This window comes from Drosophila busckii, chromosome 3L (genome assembly GCF_011750605.1).
Source record: "Drosophila busckii strain San Diego stock center, stock number 13000-0081.31 chromosome 3L, ASM1175060v1, whole genome shotgun sequence".
Lineage (NCBI taxonomy): Eukaryota > Metazoa > Arthropoda > Insecta > Diptera > Drosophilidae > Drosophila > Drosophila busckii.
The window spans coordinates 18,602,848-18,622,988 of NC_046606.1; the positions used below are offsets into that span (position 1 = coordinate 18,602,848).

A 20,141-nucleotide genomic window follows, 5' to 3' on the forward strand; every position below is an offset into this window, starting at 1 on the left:
TTATATTACATGTTTTTTGTTTTATGTTTTTAAACCACGCTTTGCTCTCAATTCGCACTTCCTTTAATTGTAACGAATCAACAGGCAGCTAGTTTAAAACGAAACCAAAACAATAATGATACCAAAACTATATAAAATGATGTGTGCGCGGCGCGCAGTCTATTTGCATTTATTTCTATTAAATCTATAATATGTATGTAAAATAAGGCCCCTGCATAAATTGACAATAACAAGATAATCATTCAATTAGTTTAGATTCAACTTACGGGTTGTTTGGTTTAACAACAACCGTTGGGCTAAATATTTCAATATCAAAATAATACAGAAACAATTGGTAAGGAGGGTAGTGGAATGCGCGGGACTTCAAAATACACTTTGGCAAGATGTTGTAAGTCATAAATTGAAAATGAAAGCGTTTAATGTTTCAGTATTCTTGAGTAAGGCTAATAAAGATAAAGCTTAAACATGGTAAATTCTTTACTGACAATGTTGTGAAATTAACCACAATATAAAATTATTCAAAATGCTTATTGTAAAATCACACAAATTCTTATAAGTTTAGGACTTATTATTTATTAAAAATAAGAACTTTACTTTGCTAAACCGAATGGTATGCAAATGGAAAAATATTGAAACGCGTTAATTTATTTTTTTATCAACTATTAACAGTCGACGATAAAAGAAAAGGGATTACAAAAAAATATTTAAAATTAAATTTTAAAAATTATTTAAAATTATGTTTTTGCTTTTAAATTTGATAAACTTATAGATTGAGAGTGTTTAACAGACCCAAAACTCGTTGCAAAGATTGGGGCAAGCCTAAATTGGAATCATTGGAAGTTATTTTGCAATGTTACAAAAATGTAAGCTAGCATAGCATACACCTTGACCAATTTGTCAAAAACAAAGTGTATGACAAGAATAAAAGATGACGCACGTGCTAGTTACTCTGCAATTTATAATACATGTTTGCATGTGGAGCTCCTGTCACAACAAATTGGCCTAAGGGCGCAGCTAAATTTAAAGCATAGGTTCAACTTGTTTGTGCAGCAAGTTCAGGGCGAAACCAATTTTCAATTATGTTAGCACTTAACGGTTGTGAATAATGTATAAATATTTTTGCTATTGCAATTATATCTATATTTAAGTGCTCAGCTCATTGCTGGTAGTTTTTTTTATTAAAGCGCAATTTTCGCGTGTAATTAATAGACATATATTTGTGATATTTATCTAAATTTTTTGCGCATGCTTGCGTGTAAATTATCTGGAAATTGTCAATAAGTATATAATTAGACCTTAGCCTAACACTAAAAGCTTTTTTGTGATGGTGTTTTAATTGCACTACATAATTTAATTATTTTCGAGCAGCTCAAAACCGTTGAAGCCCCAAACAACAATTAACATGCAATAATACACATATATTAGCACCTGCTGGGGCCTTTGCATAAATGAATTGAATACATTAGGGTAGCGTTATAAACGTCATTTGGTGAGCTTGAGAGTTTAAGTGTAAGCTGTGCATGGTTATCACTTAACATACAATTGATTGATCTGCATGTTAATATGAATCATGTTGACGTCACAGGTTTGAAAATAACAAGCCAAAGACTACGCTGCAGACAAAGACTAGACTACGTCAGCGAGTCAACGAGACGAGGCGAATTAACCGGTTATAATTTTTTGTTGATTGTGAATTTTGCTGTTGTAAACAGTAAACAGGCAAAAGTTTTTGTTAGCCGGCTTTTGGCTGAGCTTTGTTGTAGTTGTTGGTAATTATTGTGCGATATAAGAAATTGTAACACACACGGCGTATGCGCAACGCATGCAAAATGATTGTAAGGCCGCTGTCGCGCCACAAATTCTCTCTTGTGCCGCATAACCAGTTGCCAGCCTGAGAAAGTGTAGCATGCGCACTCGCAACAACAACAACACTTCCAACACCACCAACAACAACAACAGCTAAATATGTAAATTGCACATTTCTGGGCAACCAACAACAATTAACTTACTGACTGTAAAAATGCAGGCTTACACTTTTTGTACGAAACTTGTACTGGTTCTTTGGGCCGTTTTGACCATAATTGTCGTAAAATATTTGGCAACGACTTTGGCGCAAAAATTGTCATGCCAAGACTGAAAACAGAGAGTGAGAGCCAACAGCAACAATACTATTGACAAAGTTAAGAGTGTGCTGTTTACAACTCCCATTGTGTTTACCAAGCTATTGATAATGTGACAGCAAAAGAATGTACATAGGTATATAAGTCTGATTTATTAGCAAAAACATATAAATAATAGTCTTAATGTATAGTTGGCATAAATCCCCATTAGTTCTAGTTGAAAGTTTCCTACTAGGAAGTCGAGCTTGGCACCACACAAAGCAGCAACAATAACAATTTAGTAAAAACTGTAGTTGTGCTCTTACTTTTACGCTCTTTTGCTTCTGCTCATTTCTCCGTACATAGTTATTACGGCAGATGCTGTGACACAAGCAGCACTAAAAATTTAAAATCTCTGCTCATGTTGTTCACCCCTTGCCCTCAAAACTCTTTTGCAGAACAAGTATTTGTGAGATCCGTGTATACAATATGTGTGTGTGAGTGTGCGTGTGCGTGTGTGTGTATGTGTGTGTCTGTCAGTCGCCATTACGTTTGAGCGTGCAACATTTCGCGCACTGCTTAAAACCGGTGACCCACGTTGGGTTTGATTTAGTCGTTAACGCGCGGCCAACACGATCACATCGCCTAACCTAGATATATCTACTATATATATAGTTGTAGACCGAAAAGCTGCGCCTAAACACCTGTACACCGGTGTAGCATTTGTTATTGTTTTCGTTTCGCCTTCTAAAGTGCATTATAGCCGCTGAACTAAAATTCTTTAATCCAAAGTGAACAAAAAAGCCTTAAGTTTGTTTCTAAAACGATTAAAAAGCGTACCTAACTTGCAAAGTAACGAACAGCTGTACGGTAAGTAGTAGTTATATATGAAGTGCAGAGCAGTATAAAAACAATAAACAACATTTTTGGTTTTTAGTAACGGAAATGCGAGCACATTTCGCAAATTAGCTTCGAAGCTCATGTGTGTGCTCTTTTTTTTTAGGCTTATGCTCTTAGCTGCTGTTGATTAAACGAAATGAGCGTGAATGAATGAGACTTTGCGTAAATCTAAATTAATTGCATTTAAAATTAGCACATCAAAGCAAGTAGTCGTGACAATTATTGATGAGCATGTACGAAAATAGAAAATGAAAACGAACTTGATGTGTTGTCGGAAAAATTGATGAGTCTAGAATATTGACAAGCAAAAGAAGCTTAGTGCTTATGCTTGAGCTGAGTATTAATTAAGGCTTTATTTAAAGCTGCTGTTACCATTCTCTTTTAAACTGTCAAACTTCAACAAATTGTAAGCTTATTCGCTTAACTGTCCTTCAAATCCGTAAGTCTATGTCATTCTATAAACAACAACTGTGTACATATTTTGTGATAATTTATGCTACATTTTTATGACAACAACTATAACATACTAGTTGGCATACAAATTTTCATAGTACAGCGCTAGGCGTTGCTCAAAGACTTCTTGAAAAAAATTATAAAACTCACTCAAACAAAGCCATAAATAGTTTGTTTGAAGTAAAACAAATAAAAAATGATTGAGCAGAATGCGGAGCAAGGCCAACCACTCTACAAAAATACAAGCACAGCTTTGTTTTGTTTATTTTTATATCAAGCAGTTATTAAATACAAGAAATTTTGGTATTGCCCAACATACATACATATATTGACAATATTTAAATGCCAAGCACACAGCAAAAAAAAAAACACTTTCAGGCACATTGAACTTAACCGCCAAGCACCCCCGCTCCGCCCCGCCCCACTTTTAAAATGCAGGCTAAAAAAATCATGTTTTATTTTTATTTCACGTGCAAGCAAATTGAATGTGATTAATGGTTAATTCTAAAAATTCCAAAATTATATATAAATGCGCTGCAACAAATGCGCATTTTGCTCAAGGTAGCCATTTTTTATTTATTTGTCAAGTAGATTGATATTTAATGTTAGCACTATATAAACTAGTTTGAAGCGGTTGCAGTTCATTAATAAAACAAACACTGGTGAGACCTAATCGCAAATTAGTTTAATTTTGTATTCATGTTATGCATAAATTATCGTGGAATAAATTATTCAACAATTTCTGCGAGCCTTGCTTTGCACATCTTTTAAAACCTGTGAGTTCTGAGATGACGTTATTGCAAATAGAAAAAACTTGAGCATAGATTAGAAAGCGTTTTTAGTTAGACAAATTTCCCAAGCTGGTAGCTAAAAGTACTCAAAAAATTATATATTGTAACACTGCATCCCATTATAAGTCAAGACTTCCGAAACTAATTTACTTCCGCATTATATAGACCTGTAGCTTGAGCTACAACTGGCTATACTTGAAATTATGCATGCCACAAATGTAGGCGTGTGAAGTATTTTTAAACAAATACATAAATAAGTTGGTTCTTAGCAAAATAAAAACAAACTGCGTCTGACTACTTTGGCACTGAGTTTGGTAAATTGATGCAGCCTGGATGATGTAAGCAAGTGCACTTAGTGTTTGCATATATTAGACTATTATACAAATGTCAAGAAGTCAATTTGCACAATCAAAAATAAACTAATTGCCTAGGAACCGGAATAGTTTCAGCTGACGCCAAACGAATTTCCCTAATGTCTTATCACAGAGATCTCCACACTAACAGTAGTTAACCAGTAGCATATTTTCTAATTAAGCCATATAAACTATGTACGTATATACACAAATAAAAGTTGTTTACTTACAACTAAAACTAACTAAATGAAAATCACAACAATGTCCAGTTAAAAAAGTGACAGTAAAATTGGCTGCAATTACAAAATGTTAGCACGTTTCATGCACAACAACAACAACAACTTGTTGACGATGTCAACAAACACACACACACACATACATACATATATACTGTTGTACACACAATTGGCTTTGGTGTTGGTTGCCCATGCCCTCGCAACTAGTGTCGCTGCCTCATCTGCCGCATCAGGGGGCAACGTTTGCGCTTGCATTGAACTTGACATTGCCATTGCCCATAGTTGTTGTCTGCCTTTAATTTAGACACAAATACATTTGTAGCGCTCTATGTCAAAACTATCTACTATTTGTAGTTGCATTAGCTAGATCATGATCTCTATAGTGTCAGCAATTAAAGCATCTGATTTACGGTGAAATTTTCGCTCCACCTCTCTGTCTCTGTCTCTTGCCATCTATATTTATAATGGGCTAATTTATTTGTAGACATGAGCAAAAATGGACACAGCAATGCCGGCTTTGTCAGCGATCATGTGGACAATGTTAAGCACCAGAGCGGTAACAAATACTCGCTGGAGTTGGCTGAAAAGGGTGCCAACAATAATAACAACAAAATAGCCAAAGATCCCGATTATAATCCCTATGAACATCGCGAGGTGCCACATCCTACAACGTAAGTTTTTCCTTCATAAGCTAAAAAATCTTTTCAACGAAATCTTGTTATTTTAGCAACTCGGAAACGCTTTTCCATTTGCTGAAAGGCTCTCTTGGCACGGGCATATTGGCCATGCCCAATGCCTTTCGCAATTCTGGCTATGTCACAGGCTCCATAGGAACCATTGTGATTGGTTTCATTTGCACCTACTGCATACATCAGCTGGTCAAGGCTGAGTACGAGCTATGCCGTCGCAAGAAGGTGAGCTATAGAATCTTCAACTGAAACTTAAATGAACCTTCTTCTGGCCGCAGGTGCCGAGCATGAACTATCCCGCTGTAGCCGAAACAGCTCTCTCCGAGGGACCGGCATTCTTCAAAGCCTGCTCTCCTTACATAGGTACCGTCGTCAATGTCTTTCTGCTCATCTATCAACTGGGCACGTGCTGTGTCTATGTGGTCTTTGTTGCCTCAAACATCAAGTCCATTGTGGATGCTGTCTATGGCACAAATGTGGATGTGCGTCTCTGCATGATTATTATCCTGGTGCCTTTGATACTCATCAATTGGGTGCGACAGCTCAAGTACTTGGCGCCGTTCTCGACGCTGGCCAATTTTATAACTATGGTCTCCTTTGGCTGCATTTGTTACTACATCTTCCGGGAGCCTGTATCCACGGAGGGTAAGGAGGCCTTTGGTAGAGCACAGGACTTTCCGTTGTTCTTTGGCACTGTGCTCTTTGCACTGGAAGCCATTGGCGTTATACTGCCGCTGGAGAATGAGATGAAGACGCCGCATAAATTTGGCGGTTCCTGTGGTGTCTTAAATGTGTCCATGGTGCTTATAGTGTTTCTGTATGTGGGCATGGGCTTATTTGGTTATCTAAACTATGGCTCCAGTGTGCTAGGCTCGATAACACTAAATTTACCCGAGCATGATATGTGAGTTGAAGCTCGCTGAATTGAACTCACTTCCAAACCGTGACTCACTCTTGATATAAATTATAGCCTGGCCCAATGCGTAAAGGGAATGCTGGCCTTCGCCATTTATATAACACACGGCTTGGCCTGCTATGTGGCCATTGATATCACCTGGAATGACTATGTGGGCAAGAAGTTAGGTCCCCAGCGCAACAAGCTTTTCTGGGAGTATGCTGTGCGCACTGGTCTAGTGCTCATTACTTGTAAGTACAGCCAGTAAAATATAAAATAAGAAATATACAAATTTGTACTATATCAAACATAGTTCTTCTGGCTGTGGCCATCCCAAATCTGGAGCTGTTCATCTCACTCTTCGGCGCGCTTTGCTTATCCGCTTTGGGCTTAGCCTTTCCAGCTTTAATACAAATCTGCGCACATTGGTATGAAACCAGTGGCCTTAGAAAGGGCTGGCTATTGTTAAGTAAGTAATTTATGGGACTTACTAGTAAACATTTACTAACTTTGAATTCTCTGCATTTTAGGCAACTTTGTCTTGATCATCGTAGGCATTTTAGGTCTAGTTATAGGCACGTATACCTCTCTTAAGGAGATAGTGCTTACTTTTTCGGAGTAACTTGTTTTGCTTAGTCATTATCTTTTGTTCCATTTATTTGTTTTGTCGAATTTGCCACACATTCCACAAAGTAGTATTATTATAATTTATAAAGTTAAGTATATACACATGCTTGTGGTCAACTTGTTTTGGGTGCATGTGCTTTAACTATTATTGTGTAAAGTTTAACTCGAATATTTTGTAAAAAAAAATGTATCAGATTTTTGTGATATTTTTAAGCACTGTGCCCAATCTTTTACAAAAAAAATAATGTTTTTATCATACTTATTTTGTAGCATCTGTATAGCAAAACTTAACTGTAGACCGTATCTTATTAAGCATTATTTATACAAATGATAACAATTAATAAAAAAATTATTGCCATAACAAGCATGCAAAAAATATTTCACTTATTTACTGATTGTATAAAAGATTTTATGCAGGCGCAGAGTCGTCTTACACCATCCTCCAGCTTGGCCTTGCTATGAAAAGCTATTGATAAACGAAAACATTGTTTACCCTTGCCTTCCTCTACAGCGAAGCGTGTTCCAGGTATAAAATAGATATTCTCATGCTCCATGCTGTACTGGAGAAGTTCACGCACATCCACAGGCGCTGGCAACTGTATCCATATAAAGTAACCACCGCTGGGCGACTGCATGCTGCAGCCATCAGGTAGCTCGGAGTTCAATACAGATATAGTCGCCATCATCCTTTCCTTATAAGCCTTGTAGAGACGTTCTATATGCGGTTGAACTAGCTGCATTTGAAATAAGGACCTCAGTATACCTACTGTATAGTTGTTGAAGCAGCCCCCACTGTTAATTATGCCGCTGCTGATTAGCTGTGGCTTAAGACGCCCCGGAACCTCCAGCCAACCCAAACGCACGCCCGGTCCAATAATCTTTGAAAAACTACCATTGGATATGACATTGCCAGTATATCCTGCAGCCGTGGGATCATCGTAGGACATTAGACGTGAAAACTCTGGTTTCTCTCCATAGTGTAATATATTATAGACATCATCGCACAAGACTAAAAAGTCATATTTGCGGGCCAACTGCACAATACCACGACAAACAGCTGGCGAGAACAGTATACCCGTGGGATTATGATAAGTAGGTATAGCATAATACATAGCCCAGAAGTCTTTGTTTTTAGATTTAAATACACGGTCTCGGGCTTTCTGCTCCAAATCTTCAAGATCAACTCCGTCCTCATTAAGCTTAAGCGGGACAATTTGTATGCTTGTAAACTGCTGCATTGCATCCAACGCAATCATATAGGTATACTCATCCACAAAGATAAATCCATTGAAATCAATCAGCGTAGAAAGCACAAAGTGTAGACCCTGCGTTGCACCCGCCGTTATTATCAAGTCTTTGCTAAAAATAAACTAATTGTTGGCAAAATCAACAGTGTAATCTAGTATATTACTTACGCGTGAACAGCATTGTCGTACTTTTCGCTAAGGTACTTGGCGATTTCATAGCGTGCCTCGTAATCACCACTACTTGGTCCATATTGAAAGATCAACGATTGATTGTACTTCTGCTCATTACTCTACAAATTTTCAAACATAGAATTATGTCATTTGTTGATAATCGGCACACTTACCAAGCAATGCGTAGTGGCTTGTTGAAATATCTCACAGCAGGGCTCTAATAAATCTGTGCCTGGCGCACCAACGCCAAGATTTAAGATTTCTTGCTGATAAACGTTAAGAGGGCCTCCATCAAAAAGATGCTTTAGCTTGGCCTCCTGGTTGTGTGCCGACATATCAGACATTTAAATGTTAATGCTGTTAAAAGATCAGCCCGCTTAACTTTTTGCTTCATCTTTACATTACACTACATTTAAAGTTAATGGATGACCTGTGCGTAGTTGGTTACTTATAATTCACTGTCATCCAGCATACAACAAAGACATCAGCTGTTTAAAAATTAGTTAAAGGCTTATTTTTGGTTTTACGGACATCCGCTAATACGTAGTAAAGATGGAACATGAGCAGCCCACTACAAGCGCTAAAGCTGGGCAGGCTGCAGATCCAGATTCACCCATGCACGGACCAACGCTTTCAACATCCACTTCGAGCTTCGAAGCCTTGGCACAAAGATATGATCCAAATCTGAGTCGAATGGCCATAAACATGTTCCAGAAAACAGAGGAGTATTTACAACATGAGCTGAATGCGCCTCTGGAGGACTATAAGCTATTGGAGGAGATGAATAAGGCAACCATTGCCAAATACAAAGACATGCGACAAATTGCTGAAAATCTAAATGTTTCCACAAACGATCTGTGCGACAAATTTCAGCAGCTAGCGCCTCTTATGCAGCAAATTGATGAAATATCTGACACGGTGGACAAACTAGAAGCTGCCGCTTATAAACTGGACGCATATAGTATAGCACTGGAAAATCGTGTCAAATGCGTGCTCCAACGAAAGTCAAGTCCTCACGCAGGACAATAGCTTATAAATTCACAAATGCATTACTAGTACATATGTAAAATTAGATTTTTAATATTTAACCAAGTAAAAGCTTAAATATAATTGCTATAACGTTTAAGAATATAAGCGGAACTGCAAATTAGAATGGGTAGAAAGGGACACGTGTCAATAAATTGTTATTACTTAAATGCGCCAAATACCTACTCTTGGCAACTGTGCGTATGGATCGTATGAGATTAAGCACTTGATCCTTTGCTGTGGGTGGTCCAAAGTTCTGTTGGTTTGCTTGTCTGCCCCAGCCGACTGTAAGAAACACAAAGCCTATTAGTTCTATTGTGGAGTAGGACAAACTCTAGACATTTACACTTGGCCAGAAACCGTTCCTCATGCAATATGCAAACGGCATTTAAACACAGCAAGGAAGCCTCTACTAATGTCCAGAGTGTAAACATCTTGCACTATTCTATTTAGTTTTTATATATACAATCCAAAATGAGCAACAAATTGTTGACGTCAAAATGTCGGCTTCGTGTTGTGCGATTCACACAAAAACGCGTACATAGACAGCTGCTATCAGGGCTGCACACATTTCATTAAAACATTTCGTGCTGACTGCTAAAACATACAGTTTTTGTTTACACTTGCATTTTAAAAGAGTTTATGAAAGAAAACATTCGTAAAATGGCGCCATTTCTTAAGTTTCTTGTACTGCTTGGGTCGCTGGCAACATTTATCTATACATTTTATGTGGTTGGAAATTTAACACTATTTCTTTCACTACCGCGCGAAATATCTAAGGCTCATACCTGGATTTTCAATTTGCTGGACAACAAGTCGCGTCTGGAGACTGCTTATGGACCAATTGTGTGGGATGCCCTCTACATAATTGGCTTCATATTTCAGCACAGCCTGCAGAAGTCAGCGATAGTAAAGAACCTATTGCGCAAATGGGGCTTAGCATCAGCGGAGCGCACCATGTACTGTCTGACGTCATCGCTCTGCTTACATGTAAGCATAAGCACGTAAATAACTTTGAATATTTACTCATCATGTCTATTTTAGTACTTGCTGAAAAATTGGTTGCCTGCCACATCGATTGTGCTCTGGCAAATCAATGTGGAAAGCCCAGTGATCTGGTGGGCCTCTTTGTGATAACCCATATACTCTGTTGGGCTGTTATATTTGGAGGGTCCATTATCTTGGATCTCCCAGAATTGCTGGGCATTAAACAGGCCTACTACAGTCTGCATAACTATGCCGATCCACTAGCCTACAAGTCACCACAGCTGCGCACTCTTTATGCTCATGTGCGTCATCCATCGTTCATAGGTTTCACACTCATTCTTTTTGTGACGAATGTTATGAGCCTGGATCGGTTGGTGTTGGCCGTGCTTCTTACTACATACATGTATGTTGCCTGGTCCACCGATCAGCGCGATGTGGCCTACCATCAGCAACAGCTGCAACGCAAAAAACACGAATTAAAGGCTCAGTAAACCAAGCTCTTCATCACTCTACTTAAACTACGAATCTAACAATAACATAGCACCTATGTTTACTATTGTGTGTACTGTTCTCATTTTATTTCAACCTTATTTGTGTAAATTAACCTTAATAAATCATTAACTCATTCTCACCATTGACGGGTCAAATGGTTGTCCTTTAAATGGCGAACCTTCGGCATCCCAGGCCTTCTTTAATCGTTCAAATGTCTTGGCTTGCTCTGGATCTGTTGGATTGTCGGTTTGCTGCTGTTTATCGGCTGCCATCTGTTTTACTCTTAGCTTTTCAATTGCTGTCTGTGAATCTTGCGGTAGCTCATCTATATAACGCCCGGTGTCTAGTTTTGTAATATCAATCTCAGCATCACTCTCAAACAAACGCTCCCACCAACCCTCCTTTGCTTTATCTGCAGAGACACGAATTAAATTAAACAAATGCTTTATACAATAAGCCTGTCACATACCACAACTGATGCTAAGCCTGGCGTCATCAATAGACCACATGACTTCATTATGTCTAATTCGTTGGCTTAGTGCACCTTCCAATATCGTCTGCATCGGCCCTGCTTTGCTGCTTACTTTAATACGCTGCGGTTTTATTTCAATATTTAATTGCTTGGCAGTTTTCAAGTCCTCTGGGAGCTCCAAATGCAACTCCAAATCACTCAACGTCTGGGACCAGCAATGATGTTCAAATACAGCGCCATTCTTGAAATCACTGGTTTCAAATATGCGTTTAGTCTTTGTATTCGCTGGCTGTGTTGAAGCTAGAGGTTTTCTTTCTTTAATAGTCTCTACTACGATTTCCTCAACAGCAGGCGGCACTTGAGTTCCATCTACTTCAATGTCACTTTCTGCTGTCATGGTTTGAATCAAACAGTCGGGGTCATAACGTTGCATTGCGCCATACAGTATTTTATCACGCATGCCCTTGGCAAATCCTATTTTTTCCTCTGCACTATGTTTGGTGTGATAATAATCTGTGCTGCGAAATCAACCGTCAATAAAAACAAAGTTCTTACAGTTTAATCGCTTTTCTTACTTGCGGCGCAAAAATCCGAATATTGCATCCAAAAAACCTGTAATTGTTTTACGCTCTTGCAATATTTCCATTAACATGGCATCGCTACGTTGGTAATCCATCTCTGCTTCCTATATTTCAAATTATAATTTTGTAAACAAGTAAGCATTAAAATTTGTCTCAGTAAACTTTTATATACACTTTGACTAGGGTATCAGAGCAAACACACGAACACATTCAAAAACGCATACACACGTGACGCGTACGCTCGCTTGTACGTTTGTATGGCGCGTTGGAGATGGATACATACCTAGACGAACAGCTCGACTGTTTGTTTTGCTGCCATTCTTACTTCTGCTGTTACATACATTTCTACAACTGAATGATACCTCTCAATTTTTAGTAAAAAATTTCAAAGTGTATAAAAAGTACGCTGGCGAATTTCTTGCGCATTATTGTGAATGGCAGATGTGAAAGAAGAAAAAAAATTTAAATTCAAATGCGAACTGCATGCAGAGACATAAATTATATTTATTTTGTAATCATTTTATAAATTATTACACCAGACTTATTTCTTCAGGCAACACACCAAGCGCACACTTAGACCAGTCATAATCTGTAAATGTAAAACACCAGTTAATTCAAAATTCAAAATTTTTCTGCTATAAACTAACCCGTCTCTAACTTCCAAATGCCAAATGTTGCACTCTGTGCAATATTTGTAATTGTTGGTGCTTCCTCTGATTGTTTTCTGCTTCTAGCTTCATAGATGTTGCATAGTTCAGTTAGATTTTCTATCTGCTCAGCTGTTAATGGTGAGTCCATCAATGGCAGTAAGCTGCAATAAGAGAATTTCGTATATAAGTTAGTGTGTTTTTATAACAATCTAAATAAATTTACCCCTTTAGTATAGTTGCCGAGTATGTATTTAAGTTATTCTGTCGCTGTATTAAAAACTCTTCATCAAATACCCAGGATCGTGGTTTTTTTGAAGTTTCACAAAAGATTAGCGTAAGTGACTGATCCACGCCTGAGTGTATAAGCAACTGACGCAGTAGTTTTGATACAACTGGTTTATTTAGCATTGAAAAGTCAATTGGTTTAAAGTCGGGGTTCTATAAAACATAAATGTATGCTTGAAAATTTTAAAGAGGTTTATATCAACTACTTACCATATCTAATTCCTCTTGATACATTCGCTTCATTCGGCTCAGCATAACAAAGGTTTGCAGCATTTTGCTACCCCAATAGCTAGCTCCAGCGCGTCTTTCATTGCTTACATTCTCATTCTCCGTCAACTGCACAAAGGCAACAAAAAGATTTTCAATATACCCTTGCACGGCGAATAGACGAAAGAGCTCTTGTGTGGCTTCAATAAGTAGTTCCTCCTGTTCGGTGTGTTTGAGACCAGCAACAAGAAAATATTTCATATTCAGCACACTTGACATATATATATCCAGCAATTCTTCCATGGGCTGTCGCTTGATAGCCGCAGCCAGATCGTTAACAACGGCATTTAACATTTCCATTGTGGTTTTTGCTTTTTTCGTAGAACTATAAACTCTTAGCTTGTTAAACTCCATACTGGATTTTAGTTTATTAATAGCTTTCAGTTTATATGCGCCTTCAAGCTGACACTCCAACGCCAAGTCATAAAGTTCAAATAACACACTGAGCTCTCTTTCAAATTTCAATTTGTCTTTTCTCTGTAGGTTTTGTGCATCCAAATTCGCCATTTTTTCGCGTTGAGGTAACCAGTAAAATTTACGCATCCATTCCGTACAATGCTCGGCAGTATGTCGCAGCACTACTGCTGGGGGCAGCTCCTGTCCATGCGCACATAAATGTCGCAGATCCACTATAAAAGACTGGAGACCCAGCTTACGTGCCGTTTCATACATGCTGCTCATATTATAATCCTGCATGATTGAAGACATAAAGTTGAAAAAGCGTGTAAAGGCGCTCGCGTAGGTAGTCTGTATGTTGCTATTGCCCTGCTTATCCTCCAGTTGTGCCTTAATCAAAACACTAGTGGCTAATACTGAGGCGGGACAAAGTGTGCCTCTTCGCAGACTCCAAATGCGCAGCTGACTGAGCGCTTTTCGTAAATTAACTGGCGTCGTGTCTTTGTCAAACAGCCAATTGTATACCATTTTAAACTCGGCGCTGTAATTGCAGAAACTGTTATTCAAAAATACAAGTTTCTAAAATATAAAGAAGCGTACGTGTCAGTCCAAGGTGTTACCACCATACGTTGTTTGGGCGGTGTTGGCTCTGTTGTTGTAATCGGTGCATGCTCTTCGAATTTTCTTTTTTTATTTGATTTGCCATTTTTAAGACCTGACACGCTTTTCATTATTTTCGGTTTGTTATGTCTGGACAAATGCAGCTGAACTTTGTCAACTGAACTAGTTCTCGAGAGTCGTTCAAGTCCCCTTTCTGCGAAAGTATCGTATGTTACAAAAACCAAATTGTTCTTTTGAACATATAATCTTATTTTGAACATTAAAATAAACTATATAATGTATAATAAACAAAATATTTTTGGTTTGTTTTCCAACCAAAAAAGAGAATTTCAATTTCTTGTCAGTAGGCAAGTGCTTTAAATAAAACTCAAAACAAGCATAAAATATTAATAAAGATCGTAGTGGGTTTCGCCTTCTATTCCACTCGCTTTTCGAGTTCCTTCAATTGTTAACATTAAATGTGGTGTCAAAATAATTGTTAACACCCATTAACGTTTTTAGGTAATCTGTACATCGATACAGATAATTTTACATATTCCGACAATTTCTGACATTCATAGCTTTTGGAATTTCAGATCATATTTACATTACCGACCACGTTAGAGGAATTTCGGTGACTGTTGAATTTTCAATAAATTTTAGTTTCGACATTTTTTAGAATTTTAGATAATTATTTTTTTTATGGATGACTTGACTGAAAATTCAATTGGCGGTCGCAGGCATTTTGCAATCGCCTAACTCATTAAATATTTTTCATAAATTTTTCAATGAAAATTTCAGATTTATATATCTTACCGTTCGTGGATGTCACTTTTATTGAGAGGAAAATTGAGTTGTTCGACATTTCCCTGCCGAAATTAAAAATTGTCACTGATTTACTGTACAGCGATCACCCGTCAGTCAAGACTTACTCTTTTATGTATGTATATCGAAGATTTGTATTTTTTATTTTATATATGTTTGGAGAAAATTGTTTTCTTTCTTCTTACGCTTAATGTAATAAAATTCCTAATGAAGTCCAAAACTATAAGTATGTTAAAAAAATATCAATCGCATATCATACACATACATAAATTAGCAATATTTGTGTAGAAAGTTTAAAGTTAACACCTAGCTGGATTGCCCAAAGTACAGTAGAGACAAAATTTTAAAATAAATTAATTAATTAATTAACTAACAATAAACAATACAATATTCTGTCGGTTTTTTCCTTCTTTAAGAGTTATCATTCACTTAAAAATATCGTAAAATTGCTAACAATTTTTATTATGTAAAGTTAAGTTATCGATGAGCTATTCTCGATCAGCAACTATCGGTATATGAGTTTCACATTTGGTCACATTGCTGTTGAGGATACAAAACAAAAGTGTAATATTTTTTTTATTTATATTCTCATTTGCAGTAGTTGTAGTTTTATTTCATACTAGCTATGATATTATTTCAAAAATTGTTTTTATATATATATGTTTTTATATTATAAATATGTATAGTTTGTTGTTGTTCCAGTATTTTACATTTTTGGAACATCGCTGAGCCTATTCCCTGCCTACCTGCAGCAACAGTTTTCACCAAAACACACTCACATATGTATGACAGTCACAATAACAACAACATTGCCGATATTTTGAACCCAGATTACATCGATGGACTGCCAACAAAGAAGATGATAGTTGGTTCCTTTCTTATGTTTGTGATATTCTCATATTTAAAATTACTATACATACTCGTGGCACTCTATTTGGCGCTGCATTACGCACACTGAAAGGAAAAGAGCGATAGAGGATAACAGGATAAGCAGGCAAATGTATCACTTTGTGGCTGAGCAAACACCCGAACTACGACTCGCTAGAAATGTGCTCGTTGGCAGTCAGACAACACAGTACCTGAAGAGTTTTCAGCTAGAAGCGGTGCGTTTTCTCTACGACCGGCTGTCCAAACAAGACTTTTGCATATATAACGATGAGAGCGGCTTGGGAAAGTGTGCATCAGTTGTTGCGCTCCTAGGTGCAATTGGAGCATGTAAAAAGACACTCATTGTAACACAGAACGATGATCATTTGCTGGCTGGCTGGCAATTTCATCTGGGCGTGCTCACAGACTTGTCTGTCTGTCTTATAAAGGATATTAAGGGTTCGATAATTGCATAACATAGCTCAAGATGCATTGAATACTTATATTTATTTTATAGATAGCACTGCATCGCCACATAGCGTTTATTTAGCCAAGTGGAGCGTGCTGCGCGGCTTAGGTGACTTAAGACAACTTAAGTTTGACTACATAATTGTGGATCATCGCGGACATATGCTAAATAATAACTTTTGCACTTCTATGTTGCTGAAACGTTATGAGCGTAAAATCAATATTGTGATCTCTAGCGTGGACATAACCGTAAGCATTTATATATATATATATATTTTTTTTTTATATAAAAACGTAATATTATTTACTTATTTCATTTACAGTCTGATATAAAATTATTGTACAACGTGCTGCGCTTAGGTGGTCGCCTGGAACATCAGTACAACAGTTTTCGTAGCTTTGAGCGTAAATTTAATTTGCCAGATGTTAAGGATGTGTTAAGCAAACGCGTCGATTTGGAGGTTTATTACAAGCAGCGTGGCATTATAGGCGAATATATCAAGTTTGTTTACTAACTAAACTTTTTGTACTTACATTAATTTTATATAATTTAAGAAACTTTCGCCTGCGCCGCTATCGCCATCAATTTGAGGCATATTTACCGCTAGTCTCAGTTGAGCAGTATACAACTAATCTTAGCAATTGGCTGGGTGAGAACAACAGTAACAGCACTATTAGTGGCTCCACTATAGCATCTACGACATCAACGCGTTCCACGGGCGACACAGATGAAATTTTCGAGTGCTTAATGAGTATAAAAAAAGAGCACGAGGCAGCAAAGCTTGAGCAAATAGACAACATATCGATATCAGACTGCAGCGAAGAAGTGGTAGCCATGGAACCATTAGTGTTTGAAATGTCTGAGCCAGAAACTGAAGCAGATGCTGCATCTAAATCTAGCACAGAGGTAGTGCTTGTGTCCAGCGAAGATTGTGATATTGTTACGCCTCCCATAACACCGCCCTTGCTTGCAGCACTGACGAAACCTGAAGCAACAATTAAGCCAAAAACAAAATGTGCTAAGCGAGTGAAGAATATTGAGGCACAGCCGAGGGAATCTTCCAGAAGTACTCGTAATTGTAATGTAAGACTAACACGGCTAAATTTGGCAGCAGACACTTTGAAAATATCTGCAAGGAAAACAGATAAGCAAGTGCAGAATCCACAAGAGCCAAAGGATGGAAAAGCCAAGACGCAAGCGATTACGCCAAAAACCGAGCCTAGATCAAATCGTGGCGAAAATATTGGCCGCCGAGAGACTCGTAGCATGCAACGACTCACGCGATCAGCTGAAGCGACCATTAGCAACAAATATATTAACACCACCATGGCCTTGGACTTTGAGAAGACACCAAAGTCCAGCAGAAAATCTAGGCATCCAATAAAGAAAACGGCAAACAAGCCAGAATCGACAGAGAAAATGGTGAAACCAAATAAAATAGTGACAAAAAAGATTGAAAAGGAAAATCTAGAAAGCGTACCTGATGCAACACCACAGCTATTAAGCGCAAGTTCGTTTTCCTCCGACTCGTATATGCAGTGTGCGCAAAAACTGCCAGAGAATCTGTCTGATATGGCGCCTTTGCCTACACCCGAGTTTCGAGTGCCAAGCATACCACAATCGCCACTGTTGCTGCACACCTCGACCAATTTATTCAATGATTCGGAGTTGATTATGCTGCCCAGCTTAGAGCCGCCGTCAGATGTGGTGGTTATCAATAGTTCGATCGATGAAAGCCAGCCGCAGTCACAGCAGTCTACAAAGCAATTGCCAAGTCGACGCACCAGAGCACTAAAAAGGAAACCCAAAGCCAAAACGTCGCCTATCAAGCAACCTAGCACCTCAAGCTTTGGGCTGTTACTTGCGGAGCAGCGTAGGTCAGCCAATAAATCGCCAGATATATTTAGCAACTGCTCGGACATGTCACAGATGTCGCTGGCTCAACCTTTGCCATCTGCCTCGCCCTTTGAGGGCTTTAAAATTTTTGGGAGCGAGGTCAAGCATCTGCAGCAGCAACATGCGCAAGCGACGCCTCCTAAAAAGAAACGGGAGCGCAGCTGTTTGGATCTTCTGGAGCAAATGTTTGAGCCGCCAAATAAAAAACCCAGCATGAATATGGTGCTGCCTAGTTTGCCTAGTCCCAAAAAAAAACTTCCGCAGCGACGCTTTACTTTGCTAGACGAGGACATCTTTGAGATTACCAACAATGGTGAATTTGGAAATCGCTTGCGTCTCAATGCCAATGGCAATGTTTCACCCGTGCACTACCAGCAAACGCAGCAGCCACAACCGCAGCGCAATAAGATAACCAACTATTTAATTAGCTCCGGCAACACACCCGAGGAAGCACATTCTACACGCCTGCAGGCCAGTCCAGCTCAACGTAAATCACCCAAAGCACTTAAGTCCACACAATCTACGAAGCTAACACGCTGGTTTGGCAGCGTTACACAATCACAAAGCGTACCAAACACGCCCATTGTGCCGGCAGAGAAGCAGGCAAGTGCACGTGCCGCACGCAGTGGTGGCGCTACTAAACGCAAACGTCTAGATCTCAATAAATGATCTAAGAACATGTTAATCAAAAGACTCTAGAGACGCAAGACTAAGCAGAGCGTCGAGAAACAAACATGTTGAATAAATATTAATATTTATGAAAAAGAAAATATTAAACTCACACTCAAAAAATATTAAAGTTTGTATTAGCTGAAGCAAACATTGCCAACGATAAACATAATCCCACAACTAGCTCAAACAATTAGCCGAATTAGAATTTTGAATTAAGTTTTAAATTTACGTTTTTTTTCATACATTTAATATGAAGTTTATGTGAAAATATATATTTAACTGAATTGGACACCACGCTGTTTAATTACGTTTAAAAATATGCGTTAGATTATGCATGACAGCGCGACGCTGAAACTCGAGCTCCGAACGGCAGGCTCTGCCCAGAAATGGTGGGCATTGATATTGGATCTTTTCATGTGCGTAGGTATCGCTGCCCATTGCGCTGAACTTAAATTCACTTAGCGAACGCAGACAGTACATGCCCCCAAAGAAGCAGGTCTCATGACTGGACTGTATAGCCCACGCGGGTGGCTGCACATTCGGAAGCGTCTTGGTCACTACAAATTTGGCTTTGGCTGTGTTGAGCCAGTGTGGCCAGTGCGCTAAGCGCTCCGTATACTGCACCGTATAACGCCAGTCATGGGCGTGGCCCTGATCATCAAGTATCTTAAAACTTAATCTAAAAAGCAAAGGGTTAACTTATTTTATTCTTGGAAATATTTCATTATTTTATACACACATGGTAGGATTTAGCATGCGCATTTTGTTAAAGTCCGCCACATATTCCCACACCGTTTCCGGCTTAGTATTCCCGATAACACCGTCTATTTGATATTTCTGATAGCCGCCGGAGAAAACAAAGACGTACAACAAGAGGCCTGTGGCGAGCAGCAGCGATAGTTTCTTGATATTCCATTGACGCCGGCCATACATGCCTCTGTTGCCCATTGCTGGAGTGTGTGTGAATGTGTGTGTATGCACGGAATTCAATAAAAATTTTAAATAAACAGTCAAACTACAACGCGGGATAAACAGAGACGAAGTCAACGGGAGCGTGGTACTGAGCGTACTGAGAAATGGAAATGAATGCGGAGGAAATTGAAGCTGAGCACTGAGAAAATAAATACAAATGTGTATGGAGTATGTATGTATATCTGGAGTTGATCGAAGGCAGAGGCAGTGGCGTGGATAACAT

General features: G+C 38.5%; 10 protein-coding genes across 12 annotated transcripts; 5 read left to right on the forward strand and 5 right to left on the reverse strand.

Moving 5' to 3' along the window:
• The first annotated feature begins 2,722 nt into the window (after positions 1-2,722).
• On the forward strand, positions 2,723-7,062 carry LOC108600663 (proton-coupled amino acid transporter-like protein CG1139). Its single transcript, XM_017988359.2, has 7 exons — positions 2,723-2,969; positions 5,317-5,503; positions 5,560-5,746; positions 5,800-6,425; positions 6,492-6,667; positions 6,730-6,885; positions 6,947-7,062. The coding sequence occupies exons 2-7, from the start codon at positions 5,319-5,321 to the stop codon at positions 7,036-7,038; spliced, it is 1,422 nt and encodes a 473-aa protein (XP_017843848.1). The 5' UTR covers positions 2,723-2,969; positions 5,317-5,318; the 3' UTR covers positions 7,039-7,062.
• On the reverse strand, positions 7,032-8,837 carry LOC108600664 (uncharacterized protein YER152C). Its single transcript, XM_017988360.2, has 3 exons — positions 8,635-8,837; positions 8,459-8,580; positions 7,032-8,402 (listed from the first exon to the last, which is right to left on the reverse strand). Exons 1-3 carry the CDS (start codon positions 8,803-8,805, stop codon positions 7,424-7,426), a joined length of 1,272 nt encoding a protein of 423 aa, XP_017843849.1. The 5' UTR covers positions 8,806-8,837; the 3' UTR covers positions 7,032-7,423.
• Positions 8,838-8,916: 79 nt separating this feature from the next.
• LOC108600665 (biogenesis of lysosome-related organelles complex 1 subunit 2) lies at positions 8,917-9,514 on the forward strand. The gene has a single exon (XM_017988361.1). The coding sequence runs from the start codon at positions 9,014-9,016 to the stop codon at positions 9,488-9,490; it is 477 nt and encodes a 158-aa protein (XP_017843850.1). The 5' UTR covers positions 8,917-9,013; the 3' UTR covers positions 9,491-9,514.
• A 1-nt stretch (position 9,515) lies between these two features.
• Positions 9,516-10,004, reverse strand: LOC108600666 (immediate early response 3-interacting protein 1). The gene is made up of 3 exons (XM_017988362.1): positions 9,834-10,004; positions 9,674-9,772; positions 9,516-9,601 (listed from the first exon to the last, which is right to left on the reverse strand). The coding sequence occupies exons 1-3, from the start codon at positions 9,919-9,921 to the stop codon at positions 9,546-9,548; spliced, it is 243 nt and encodes an 80-aa protein (XP_017843851.1). The 5' UTR covers positions 9,922-10,004; the 3' UTR covers positions 9,516-9,545.
• An 86-nt stretch (positions 10,005-10,090) lies between these two features.
• LOC108598769 (nurim homolog) lies at positions 10,091-10,975 on the forward strand. The gene is given in 3 exon segments (XM_017985510.2): positions 10,091-10,477; positions 10,532-10,612; positions 10,615-10,975. Coding segments are annotated over 3 exon segments (780 nt in total). The 5' UTR covers positions 10,091-10,129; the 3' UTR covers positions 10,966-10,975.
• Positions 10,976-11,072: 97 nt separating this feature from the next.
• Positions 11,073-12,318, reverse strand: LOC108598768 (nudC domain-containing protein 3). Of its 2 annotated transcripts, XM_017985508.2 has the most exons (4): positions 12,303-12,318; positions 12,014-12,123; positions 11,436-11,956; positions 11,073-11,378 (listed from the first exon to the last, which is right to left on the reverse strand). In XM_017985508.2, the coding sequence occupies exons 2-4, from the start codon at positions 12,112-12,114 to the stop codon at positions 11,092-11,094; spliced, it is 909 nt and encodes a 302-aa protein (XP_017840997.2). In that variant the 5' UTR covers positions 12,115-12,123; positions 12,303-12,318; the 3' UTR covers positions 11,073-11,091. The 2 variants fall into 2 exon arrangements, with proteins under 2 accessions (XP_017840997.2, XP_017840998.2); XM_017985509.2 differs by lacking the exon at positions 12,303-12,318 and having other exon boundaries at positions 11,436-11,951; positions 12,014-12,130.
• A 193-nt stretch (positions 12,319-12,511) lies between these two features.
• Positions 12,512-14,445, reverse strand: LOC108598914. Its single transcript, XM_017985677.1, has 5 exons — positions 14,218-14,445; positions 13,165-14,158; positions 12,893-13,107; positions 12,667-12,830; positions 12,512-12,608 (listed from the first exon to the last, which is right to left on the reverse strand). The coding sequence occupies exons 1-5, from the start codon at positions 14,346-14,348 to the stop codon at positions 12,550-12,552; spliced, it is 1,563 nt and encodes a 520-aa protein (XP_017841166.1). The 5' UTR covers positions 14,349-14,445; the 3' UTR covers positions 12,512-12,549.
• Positions 14,446-15,577: 1,132 nt separating this feature from the next.
• LOC108600364 lies at positions 15,578-16,013 on the forward strand. Of its 2 annotated transcripts, none has more exons than XM_017987898.1 (2): positions 15,578-15,606; positions 15,745-16,013. In XM_017987898.1, exon 2 carries the CDS (start codon positions 15,824-15,826, stop codon positions 15,998-16,000), a length of 177 nt encoding a protein of 58 aa, XP_017843387.1. In that variant the 5' UTR covers positions 15,578-15,606; positions 15,745-15,823; the 3' UTR covers positions 16,001-16,013. The 2 variants fall into 2 exon arrangements, with proteins under 2 accessions (XP_017843387.1, XP_017843385.1); XM_017987896.1 differs by having other exon boundaries at positions 15,586-15,606; positions 15,729-16,013.
• Positions 16,014-16,024: 11 nt separating this feature from the next.
• On the forward strand, positions 16,025-18,969 carry LOC108600359 (protein suppressor of underreplication). The gene is made up of 4 exons (XM_017987891.2): positions 16,025-16,368; positions 16,427-16,626; positions 16,701-16,879; positions 16,933-18,969. Exons 1-4 carry the CDS (start codon positions 16,041-16,043, stop codon positions 18,941-18,943), a joined length of 2,718 nt encoding a protein of 905 aa, XP_017843380.2. The 5' UTR covers positions 16,025-16,040; the 3' UTR covers positions 18,944-18,969.
• Positions 18,970-19,225: 256 nt separating this feature from the next.
• LOC108600362 lies at positions 19,226-20,130 on the reverse strand. Its single transcript, XM_017987894.2, has 2 exons — positions 19,686-20,130; positions 19,226-19,625 (listed from the first exon to the last, which is right to left on the reverse strand). The coding sequence occupies exons 1-2, from the start codon at positions 19,892-19,894 to the stop codon at positions 19,247-19,249; spliced, it is 588 nt and encodes a 195-aa protein (XP_017843383.1). The 5' UTR covers positions 19,895-20,130; the 3' UTR covers positions 19,226-19,246.
• Between the last annotated feature and the right edge of the window lie 11 nt (positions 20,131-20,141).

What these genes read in the sequence shown, in the direction of transcription:
- LOC108600663 (XM_017988359.2), top strand. Translation starts at nt 5,319, where the DNA reads ATGAGCAAAAATGGACACAGCAATGCCGGCTTTGTCAGCGATCATGTG. An exon ending in GAGGTGCCACATCCTACAAC is followed by an intron (nt 5,504 to 5,559) that starts GTAAGTTTTTCC and finishes TTGTTATTTTAG; the next exon opens with CAACTCGGAAACGCTTTTCC. An exon ending in TGGTCTAGTGCTCATTACTT is followed by an intron (nt 6,668 to 6,729) that starts GTAAGTACAGCC and finishes TATCAAACATAG; the next exon opens with TTCTTCTGGCTGTGGCCATC.
- LOC108600664 (XM_017988360.2), bottom strand. Translation starts at nt 8,805, where the DNA reads ATGTCTGATATGTCGGCACACAACCAGGAGGCCAAGCTAAAGCATCTT. An exon ending in AAGCCACTACGCATTGCTTG is followed by an intron (nt 8,581 to 8,634) that starts GTAAGTGTGCCG and finishes GAAAATTTGTAG; the next exon opens with AGTAATGAGCAGAAGTACAA. An exon ending in TACGACAATGCTGTTCACGC is followed by an intron (nt 8,403 to 8,458) that starts GTAAGTAATATA and finishes GTTTATTTTTAG; the next exon opens with CAAAGACTTGATAATAACGG.
- LOC108600665 (XM_017988361.1), top strand. Translation starts at nt 9,014, where the DNA reads ATGGAACATGAGCAGCCCACTACAAGCGCTAAAGCTGGGCAGGCTGCA.
- LOC108600666 (XM_017988362.1), bottom strand. Translation starts at nt 9,921, where the DNA reads ATGTTTACACTCTGGACATTAGTAGAGGCTTCCTTGCTGTGTTTAAAT. An exon ending in GGAACGGTTTCTGGCCAAGT is followed by an intron (nt 9,773 to 9,833) that starts GTAAATGTCTAG and finishes TGTTTCTTACAG; the next exon opens with TCGGCTGGGGCAGACAAGCA. An exon ending in CATACGCACAGTTGCCAAGA is followed by an intron (nt 9,602 to 9,673) that starts GTAGGTATTTGG and finishes TCTAATTTGCAG; the next exon opens with TTCCGCTTATATTCTTAAAC.
- LOC108598768 (XM_017985508.2), bottom strand. Translation starts at nt 12,114, where the DNA reads ATGGATTACCAACGTAGCGATGCCATGTTAATGGAAATATTGCAAGAG. An exon ending in TTCGGATTTTTGCGCCGCAA is followed by an intron (nt 11,957 to 12,013) that starts GTAAGAAAAGCG and finishes TTGATTTCGCAG; the next exon opens with CACAGATTATTATCACACCA. An exon ending in CAGGCTTAGCATCAGTTGTG is followed by an intron (nt 11,379 to 11,435) that starts GTATGTGACAGG and finishes GTGTCTCTGCAG; the next exon opens with ATAAAGCAAAGGAGGGTTGG.
- LOC108598914 (XM_017985677.1), bottom strand. Translation starts at nt 14,348, where the DNA reads ATGAAAAGCGTGTCAGGTCTTAAAAATGGCAAATCAAATAAAAAAAGA. An exon ending in GTAACACCTTGGACTGACAC is followed by an intron (nt 14,159 to 14,217) that starts GTACGCTTCTTT and finishes CTGCAATTACAG; the next exon opens with CGCCGAGTTTAAAATGGTAT. An exon ending in ATCAAGAGGAATTAGATATG is followed by an intron (nt 13,108 to 13,164) that starts GTAAGTAGTTGA and finishes TATGTTTTATAG; the next exon opens with AACCCCGACTTTAAACCAAT.
- LOC108600364 (XM_017987898.1), top strand. Translation starts at nt 15,824, where the DNA reads ATGTATGACAGTCACAATAACAACAACATTGCCGATATTTTGAACCCA.
- LOC108600359 (XM_017987891.2), top strand. Translation starts at nt 16,041, where the DNA reads ATGTATCACTTTGTGGCTGAGCAAACACCCGAACTACGACTCGCTAGA. An exon ending in TCTTATAAAGGATATTAAGG is followed by an intron (nt 16,369 to 16,426) that starts GTTCGATAATTG and finishes TTTATTTTATAG; the next exon opens with ATAGCACTGCATCGCCACAT. An exon ending in ATTATAGGCGAATATATCAA is followed by an intron (nt 16,880 to 16,932) that starts GTTTGTTTACTA and finishes ATATAATTTAAG; the next exon opens with AAACTTTCGCCTGCGCCGCT.
- LOC108600362 (XM_017987894.2), bottom strand. Translation starts at nt 19,894, where the DNA reads ATGGGCAACAGAGGCATGTATGGCCGGCGTCAATGGAATATCAAGAAA. An exon ending in CGCATGCTAAATCCTACCAT is followed by an intron (nt 19,626 to 19,685) that starts GTGTGTATAAAA and finishes TTTGCTTTTTAG; the next exon opens with ATTAAGTTTTAAGATACTTG.